Raw genomic sequence first — 9,420 nt, 5'->3', positions numbered from 1 at the left:
TACTAATACGTATCATGCCCATTTATAGGCAGGACCTAGAAGAGAGCATCGATTTCAGATTTTCCACTTCCTGGTCAGGAAGTTTGTGCCAAATGAGTTCTGTTTTACTCACAGATATAATTCAAACGGTTTTAGAAACTAGAGAGTGTTTTCTATCCAATAGTAATAATAATATGCATATTGTACGGGCAAGAATTGAGTACGAGGCCGTTTAAATTGGGCACGTTTTTCCCCCAAAGTGAAAACAGTGGATGCCACAGAAATAAAATCACTTCTGTCTCTAAAATGTCAACGTTTGTAAATAGAATTTCCTGGATGATCATAGTGCTGTACTGTAATTTGGCAAAGCTCTGTGCTTTCCTGGCCCCTCCCCTCTCCTTATGTAGCTTACTGTAGTTTCCTGGCCCCTCCCCTCTCCTTATGTAGCTTACTGTAGTATCCTGGCCCCTCCCCTCTCCTTATGTAGCTTACTGTAGTTTCCTGGCCCCTCCCCTCTCCTTATGTAGATTACTGTAGTTTCCTGGCCCCTCCCCTCTCCTTATGTAGATTACTGTAGTTTCCTGGCCCCTCCCCTCTCTTTATGTAGAATACTGTAGTTTCCTGGCCCCTCTCCCTATGTAGATTACTGTAGTTTCCTGGCCCCTCTCCTTATGTAGATTACTGTAGTTTCCTGGCCCCTCCCCTCTCCTTATGTAGATTACTGTAGTTTCCTGGCCCCTCCCCTCTCCTTATGTAGATTACTGTAGTTTCCTGGCCCCTCCCCTCTCCTTATGTAGATTACTGTAGTTTCCTGGCCCCTCCCCTCTCCTTATGCAGATTACTGTAGTTTTCTGGCCCCTCCCCTCTCCTTATGTAGATTACTGTAGTTTCCTGGCCCCTCTCCTTATGTAGATTACTATAGTTTGTAATGTGTGTTTTTGAGTGAGGTAGTCATTATGAGTGAGTATGTGTGGTGTGTGTCCGCTGTCTGCTAAGAGGGCAGCAGTGGACCTCTGCTGTGCTAAATTAAAGTGTCCCCGGCACTGTTAGGCTCCATTCATCAGCCTCACAGAGGATCCTGGCTGTTGGAGGAATCACCTGGGACAGCCTGCTCTCCCTCATACACACCCCTGTATATCTCTGTCTCTATCGCCCTCGCCTCTCCTCCTATAGAACATTTGTCTCTCATTTTACACGTGTTTGTTGTCTACATCTTTATCCTGGACCTTCATGTTGTCTACATCTCTATCCTGGACCTTCATGTTGTCTACATCTCTATCCTGGACCTTCATGTTGTCTACATCTCTATCCTGGACCTTCATGTTGTCTACATCTCTATCCTGGACCTTCATGTTGTCTACATCTCTATCCTGGACCTTCATGTTGTCTACATCTCTATCCTGGACCTTCATGTTGTCTACATCTCTATCCTGGACCTTCATGTTGTCTACATCTCTATCCTGGACCTTCATGTTGTCTACATCTCTATCCTGGACCTTCATGTTGTCTACATCTCTATCCTGGACCTTCATGTTGTCTACATCTCTATCCTGGACCTTCATGTTGTCTACATCTCTATCCTGGACCTTCATGTTGTCTACATCTCTATCCTGGACCTTCATGTTGTCTACATCTCTATCCTGGACCTTCGTGTTGTCTACATCTCTATCCTGGACCTTCGTGTTGTCTACATCTCTATCCTGGACCTTCGTGTTGTCTACATCTCTATCCTGGACCTTCATGTTGTCTACATCTCTATCCTGGACCTTCATGTTGTCTACATCTCTATCCTGGACCTTCATGTTGTCTACATCTCTATCCTGGACCTTCATGTTGTCTACATCTCTATCCTGGACCTTCATGTTGTCTACATCTCTATCCTGGACCTTCATGTTGTCTACATCTCTATCCTGGACCTTCATGTTGTCTACATCTCTATCCTGGACCTTCATGTTGTCTACATCTCTATCCTGGACCTTCATGTTGTCTACATCTCTATCCTGGACCTTCATGTTGTCTACATCTCTATCCTGGACCTTCATGTTGTCTACATCTCTATCCTGGACCTTCGTGTTGTCTACATCTCTATCCTGGACCTTCATGTTGTCTACATCTCTATCCTGGACCTTCATGTTGTCTACATCTCTATCCTGGACCTTCATGTTGTCTACATCTCTATCCTGGACCTTCATGTTGTCTACATCTCTATCCTGGACCTTCATGTTGTCTACATCTCTATCCTGGACCTTCATGTTGTCTACATCTCTATCCTGGACCTTCATGTTGTCTACATCTCTATCCTGGACCTTCATGTTGTCTACATCTCTATCCTGGACCTTCATGTTGTCTACATCTCTATCCTGGACCTTCATGTTGTCTACATCTCTATCCTGGACCTTCATGTTGTCTACATCTCTATCCTGGACCTTCATGTTGTCTACATCTCTATCCTGGACCTTCATGTTGTCTACATCTCTATCCTGGACCTTCATGTTGTCTACATCTCTATCCTGGACCTTCATGTTGTCTACATCTCTATCCTGGACCTTCGTGTTGTCTACATCTCTATCCTGGACCTTCATGTTGTCTACATCTCTATCCTGGACCTTCATGTTGTCTACATCTCTATGCTGGACCTTCGTGTTGTCTACATCTCTATCCTGGACCTTCATGTTGTCTACATCTCTATCCTGGACCTTCATGTTGTCTACATCTCTATCCTGGACCTTCATGTTGTTTACATCTCTATCCTGGACCTTCGTGTTGTCTACATCTCTATCCTGGACCTTCATGTTGTCTACATCTCTATCCTGGACCTTCATGTTGTCTACATCTCTATCCTGGACCTTCATGTTGTCTACATCTCTATCCTGGACCTTCATGTTGTCTACATCTCTATCCTGGACCTTCGTGTTGTCTACATCTCTATGCTGGACCTTCGTGTTGTCTACATCTCTATCCTGGACCTTCGTGTTGTCTACATCTCTATCCTGGACCTTCGTGTTGTCTACATCTCTATCCTGGACCTTCATGTTGTCTACATCTCTATCCTGGACCTTCATGTTGTCTACATCTCTATCCTGGACCTTCATGTTGTCTACATCTCTATCCTGGACCTTCGTGTTGTCTACATCTCTATCCTGGACCTTCATGTTGTCTACATCTCTATCCTGGACCTTCATGTTGTCTACATCTCTATCCTGGACCTTCATGTTGTCTACATCTCTATCCTGGAACTTCGTGTTGTCTACATCTCTATCCTGGACCTTCATGTTGTCTACATCTCTATCCTGGACCTTCACTCTTCCACCTGATGTACACTACATGTCCTTTGTCAGCTTGCAATCCACATTGTTGTGCATCTGTGTCCTCTAACACCTGTGTCCTTTAACACCTACACCTGTGTCCTTTAACACCTACATCTGTGTCCTCCAATACCTGTGTCCTCTAACACCTACACCTGTGTCCTCTTAATACCTGTGTACTCTTAACACCTGTGTCCTCTAACACCTACATCTGTGTCCTCTTAACACCTGTGTCCTCTAACACCTACATCTGTGTCCTCTTAACACCTACACCTGTGTCTCTCTGGTACCTGTGTCCCCCTTCTATGTCTGTGAGCCCTGTTTCCAACACTGTTTAATATATCCATGGTCTGCCCCATCCCACCCAGTCAGGCTGGAGGACTGTAGTGTTTCCCTCTCCTCTTTACTGTCTCTGATTGTCAGGGGAATAGTAATTACTCCCAATCGTAATGTAGAGGGACAAGAGTTTTTCTTGGCTATTTGACCTGTAGGCCCTGCCATTTAGTGTTGAAGACAGACTTCAGGCCCCAGGTGTACCGTGGTCACTCTGTTCCTCATGGCCCACACGCTATTCTGGCGTATGGCTAAGCTAGCTAGGCTATAGCAAGCCTATACTCACACAGTGTCAGCTAGCTAGGATATAGCAAGCCTGTACTCCCACAGTGTCAGCTAGCTAGGCTATAGCAAGCCTGTACTCTCACAGCGTCAGCTAGCTAGGCTATAGCAAGCCTGTACTCACACAGTGTCAGCTAGCTAGGCTATAGCAAGCCTGTACTCACACAGTGTCAGCTAGCTAGGCTATAGCAAGCCTGTACTCCCACAGTGTCAGCTAGCTAGGCTATAGCAAGCCTGTACTCACACAGTGTCAGCTAGCTAGGCTATAGCAAGCCTGTACTCTCACAGTGTCAGCTAGCTAGGCTATAGCAAGCCTGTACTCCCTCAGCGTCAGCTAGGTAGGCTATAGCAAGCCTGTACTCCCACAGCGTCAGCTAGCTAGGCTATAGCAAGCCTGTACTCCCACAGCATCAGCTAGCTAGGCTATAGCAAGCCTGTACTCTCACAGCGTCAGCTAGCTAGGCTATAGCAAGCCTGTACTCCCACAGTGTCAGCTAGCTAGGCTATAGCAAGCCTGTACTCCCACAGCGTCAGCTAGCTAGGCTATAGCAAGCCTGTACTCCCACAGTGTCAGCTAGCTAGGCTATAGCAAGCCTGTACTCCCACAGTGTCAGCTAGCTAGGCTATAGCAAGCCTGTACTCCCACAGTGTCAGCTAGCTAGGCTATAGCAAGCCTGTACTCTCACAGCGTCAGCTAGCTAGGCTATAGCAAGCCTGTACTCACACAGTGTCAGCTAGCTAGGCTATAGCAAGCCTGTACTCCCACAGTGTCAGCTAGCTAGGCTATAGCAAGCCTGTACTCCCACAGTGTCAGCTAGCTAGGCTATAGCAAGCCTGTACTCTCACAGTGTCAGCTAGCTAGGCTATAGCAAGCCTGTACTCACACAGTGTCAGCTAGCTAGGCTATAGCAAGCCTGTACTCCCACAGCGTCAGCTAGCTAGGCTATAGCAAGCCTGTACTCCCACAGCGTCAGCTAGCTAGGCTATAGCAAGCCTGTACTCCCACAGCGTCAGCTAGCTAGGCTATAGCAAGCCTGTACTCTCACAGCGTCAGCTAGCTAGGCTATAGCAAGCCTGTACTCACACAGTGTCAGCTAGCTAGGCTATAGCAAGCCTGTACTCCCACAGTGTCAGCTAGCTAGGCTATAGCAAGCCTGTACTCACACAGTGTCAGCTAGCTAGGCTATAGCAAGCCTGTACTCCCACAGCGTCAGCTAGCTAGGCTATAGCAAGCCTGTACTCCCACAGTGTCAGCTAGCTAGGCTATAGCATGCCTGTACTCCCACAGTGTCAGCTAGCTAGGCTATAACAAGCCTGTACTCCCACAGTGTCAGCTAGCTAGGCTATAGCAAGCCTGTACTCCCACAGTGTCAGCTAGCTTGACTATAGCAAGCCTGTACTCCCACAGTGTCAGCTAGCTAGGCTATAGCAAGCCTGTACTCCCACAGCGTCAGCTAGCTAGGCTATAGCAAGCCTGTACTCCCACAGTGTCAGCTAGCTAGGCTATAGCATGCCTGTACTCCCACAGTGTCAGCTAGGTAGGCTATAGCAAGCCTGTACTCCCACAGTGTCACCTAGCTAGGCTATAGCAAGCCTGTACTCCCACAGTGTCAGCTAGCTTGACTATAGCAAGCCTGTACTCCCACAGTGTCAGCTAGCTAGGCTATAGCAAGCCTGTACTCCCACAGTGTCAGCTAGCTAGGCTATAGCAAGCCTGTACTCCCACAGTGTCAGCTAGCTAGGCTATAGCATGCCTGTACTCCCACAGTGTCAGCTAGCTAGGCTATAACAAGCCTGTACTCCCACAGTGTCAGCTAGCTAGGCTATAGCAAGCCTGTACTCCCACAGTGTCAGCTAGCTTGACTATAGCAAGCCTGTACTCCCACAGTGTCAGCTAGCTAGGCTATAGCAAGCCTGTACTCCCACAGCGTCAGCTAGCTAGGCTATAGCAAGCCTGTACTCCCACAGTGTCAGCTAGCTAGGCTATAGCATGCCTGTACTCCCACAGTGTCAGCTAGCTAGGCTATAGCAAGCCTGTACTCCCACAGTGTCACCTAGCTAGGCTATAGCAAGCCTGTACTCCCACAGTGTCAGCTAGCTTGACTATAGCAAGCCTGTACTCCCACAGTGTCAGCTAGCTAGGCTATAGCAAGCCTGTACTCCCACAGTGTCAGCTAGCTAGGCTATAGCAAGCCTGTACTCCCACAGCGTCAGCTAGCTAGGCTATAGCAAGCCTGTACTCCCACAGTGTCAGCTAGCTAGGCTATTGCAAGCCTGTACTCCCACAGTGTCAGCTAGCTAGACTATAGCAAGCCTGTACTCCCACAGTGTCAGCTAGCTAGGCTATAGCAAGCCTGTACTCCCACAGTGTCAGCTAGCTAGGCTATAGCAAGCCTGTACTCCCACAGCGTCAGCTAGCTAGGCTATAGCAAGCCTGTACTCCCACAGCGTCAGCTAGCTAGGCTATAGCAAGCCTGTACTCCCACAGTGTCAGCTAGCTAGGCTATAGCAAGCCTGTACTCCCACAGCGTCAGCTAGCTAGGCTATAGCAAGCCTGTACTCCCACAGCGTGCGTCATCCAGGTTTAGGTCTGGTTTCCACAGGAGGAGACTGTTGGCTGTTCAACTCCAAGACAGTTTGGCTGAAAGCTGCTCATCATCACTTCCACACCAAGCATTCTCTCACTTCAGCACAGGGGAAGACATTTGTACGACTTCAGGTGACCTTCGCTTGTGCTTTTTTTATGTTAAATGTCACTGTTTTATACTCTGGCACCGAAGATTGTGAAACAGGAGGAGACAAGAGGAAAAAGGGGGAGAAGAGAAACAGAGTGGAGGAAAGAGAAACAGAGTGGAGGAGAGAGAGAGAAACAGAGTGGAGGAGAGAGAAACAGAGTGGAGGATAGAGAGAAACAGAGTGAAGGATAGAGATAGAAACAGAGTGGAGGATAGGGAGAGAAACAGAGTGGAGGAGAGAGAAACAGAGTGGAGGTTAGGGGGAGAAAGAGTGGAGGATAGGGAGAGAAATAGAGTGGAGGAGAGAGAGAGAAACAGAGTGAAGGATAGAGAGAGAAACAGAGTGGAGGAGAGAGAAACAGAGTGGAGGATAGGGAGAGAAACAGAGTGGAGGAAAAGGGAGAGAAATAGAGTTGAGGAGAGAGAGAGAAACAGAGTGGAGGATAGGGAGAAAAACAGAGTGGAGGATAGAGAGAGAAACAGAGTGGAGGATAGAGAGAGAAACAGAGTGGAGGATAGGGAGAGAAACAGAGTGGAGGATAGAGAGAGAAACAGAGTGGAGGATAGAGAGAGAAACAGAGTGGAGGATAGGGAGAGAAACAGAGTGGAGGATAGAGAGAGAAACAGAGTGGAGGATAGAGAGAGAAACAGAGTGGAGGATAGGGTGAGAAACAGAGTGGAGGAGAGAGAAACAGAGTGGAGGATAGAGAGAGAAATAGAGTGGAGGATAGGGAGAGAAACAGAGTGGAGGAGAGAGAGAGAAACAGAGTGAAGGATAGAGAGAGAAACAGAGTGGAGGATAGGGAGAGAAACAGAGTGGAGGAGAGAGAAACAGAGAGGAGGATAGGGGGAGAAACAGAGTGGAGGAAAAGGGAGATAAATAGAGTGGAGGAGAGAGAGAGAAATAGAGTGGAGGAGAGAGAGAGAAATAGAGTGGAGGAGAGAGAGAGAAACAGAGTGGAGGAGAGAGAAACAGAGTGGAGGATAGAGAGAGAAACAGAGTGGAGGATAGGGAGAGAAACAGAGTGGAGGATAGGGAGAGAAACAGAGTGGAGGAGAGAGAAACAGAGTGGAGGATAGAGAGAGAAATAGAGTGGAGGATAGGGAGAGAAACAGAGTGGAGGATAGGGAGAGAAATAGAGTGGAGGAGAGAGAGAAATAGAGTGGAGGAGAGAGAGAAATAGAGTGGAGGAGAGGGGGAGAAACAGAGTGGAGGAAAAGGGAGATAAATAGAGTGGAGGAGAGAGAGATAAATAGAGTGGAGGATAGGGAGAGAAACAGAGTGGAAGATAGGGAGAGAAACAGAGTGGAGGATAGAGAGAGACATAGAGTGGAGGATAGGGAGAGAAACAGAGTGGAGGATAGAGAGAGAAATAGAATGGAGGATAGAGAGAGAAATAGAATGGAGGAGAGAGAGAGAAACAGAGTGGAGGATAGGGAAAGAAACAGAGTGGAGGATAGGGAGAGAAACAGAGTGGAGGATAGAGAGAGAAACAGTGGAGGATAGAGAGAGAAATAGAGTGGAGGAGAGAGAGAGAAACAGAGTGGAGGATAGGGAGAGAAACAGAGTGGCGGATAGAGAGAGACACAGAGTGGAGGATAGAGAGAGAAACAGTGGAGGATAGAGAGAGAAATAGAGTGGAGGAGAGAGAGAGAAACAGAGTGGAGGATAGGGAGAGAAACAGAGTGGAGGATAGGGAGAGAAACAGAGTGGAAGATAGGGAGAGAAACAGAGTGAAGGATAGAGAGAGAAACAGAGTGGAGGATAGAGAGAGAAACAGAGTGGAGGATAGAGAGAGAAACAGAGTGAAGGATAGAGAGAGAAACAGTGGAGGATAGGGAGAGAAACAGAGTGGAGGATAGAGAGAGAAACAAAGTGGAGGATAGAGAGAGAAACAGAGTGGAGGATAGAGAGAGAAAAAGAGTGGAGGATAGAGAGAGAAACAGAGTGAAGGATAGGGAGAGAAACAGAGTGGAGGATAGAGAGAGAAACAGAGTGGAGGATAGAGAGAGAAACAGAGTGTAGGATAGAGAGAGAAACAGAGTGGAGGATAGAGAGAGAAACAGAGTGAAGGATAGGGAGAGAAACAGAGTGGAGGATAGGGAGAGAAACAGAGTGGAGGATAGAGAGAGAAACAGAGTGGAGGAGAGAGAGAGAAACAGAGTGGAGGATAGAGAGAGAAACAGAGTGGAGGATAGGGAGAGAAACAGAGTGGAGGATATAGAGAGAAATAGAGTGGAGGATAGAGAGAGAAACAGAGTGGAGGATAGAGAGAGAAACAGAGTGGAGGAAAGAGAAACAGAGTGGAGGAGAGAGAGAGAAACAGAGTGGAGGAGAGAGAAACAGAGTGGAGGATAGAGAGAGAAATAGAGTGGAGGATAGGGAGAGAAACAGAGTGGAGGATAGGGAGAGAAATAGAGTGGAGGAGAGAGAGAAATAGAGTGGAGGAGAGAGAGAAATAGAGTGGAGGAGAGAGAGAGAAACAGAGTGGAGGATAGGGAAAGAAACAGAGTGGAGGATAGAGAGAGAAATAGAGTGGAGGATAGGGAGAGAAACAGAGTGGAGGATAGAGAGAGACATAGAGTGGAGGATAGGGAGAGAAACAGAGTGGAGGATAGAGAGAGAAATAGAATGGAGGATAGAGAGAGAAATAGAATGGAGGAGAGAGAGAGAAACAGAGTGGAGGATAGGGAAAGAAACAGAGTGGAGGATAGGGAGAGAAACAGAGTGGAGGATAGAGAGAGAAACAGTGGAGGATAGAGAGAGAAATAGAGTGGAGGAGAGA

The 9,420-nt window shown here is 47.5% G+C and overlaps 1 protein-coding gene across 1 annotated transcript; it reads right to left on the bottom strand.

Annotated features, from left to right (window-relative positions):
* Nucleotides 1-1,169: 1,169 nt before the first annotated feature.
* Nucleotides 1,170-3,251, bottom strand: LOC120050849 (leucine-rich repeat and coiled-coil domain-containing protein PF07_0014-like). Its single transcript, XM_038997378.1, has one exon. It carries the CDS (start codon nt 3,249-3,251, stop codon nt 1,170-1,172), a length of 2,082 nt encoding a protein of 693 aa, XP_038853306.1.
* Nucleotides 3,252-9,420: the final 6,169 nt, after the last annotated feature.

The sequence above is a fragment of the Salvelinus namaycush genome, chromosome 7 (genome assembly GCF_016432855.1).
Source record: "Salvelinus namaycush isolate Seneca chromosome 7, SaNama_1.0, whole genome shotgun sequence".
NCBI lineage: Eukaryota > Metazoa > Chordata > Actinopteri > Salmoniformes > Salmonidae > Salvelinus > Salvelinus namaycush.
Note: the sequence above shows the minus strand (reverse complement) of the source record. Positions and strands in the feature narration are given on the sequence as shown.

Excerpts from the sequence above, each read along its gene's own strand:
- LOC120050849 (XM_038997378.1), bottom strand. The coding sequence starts at position 3,251 with ATGAAGGTCCAGGATAGAGATGTAGACAACACGAAGTTCCAGGATAGA.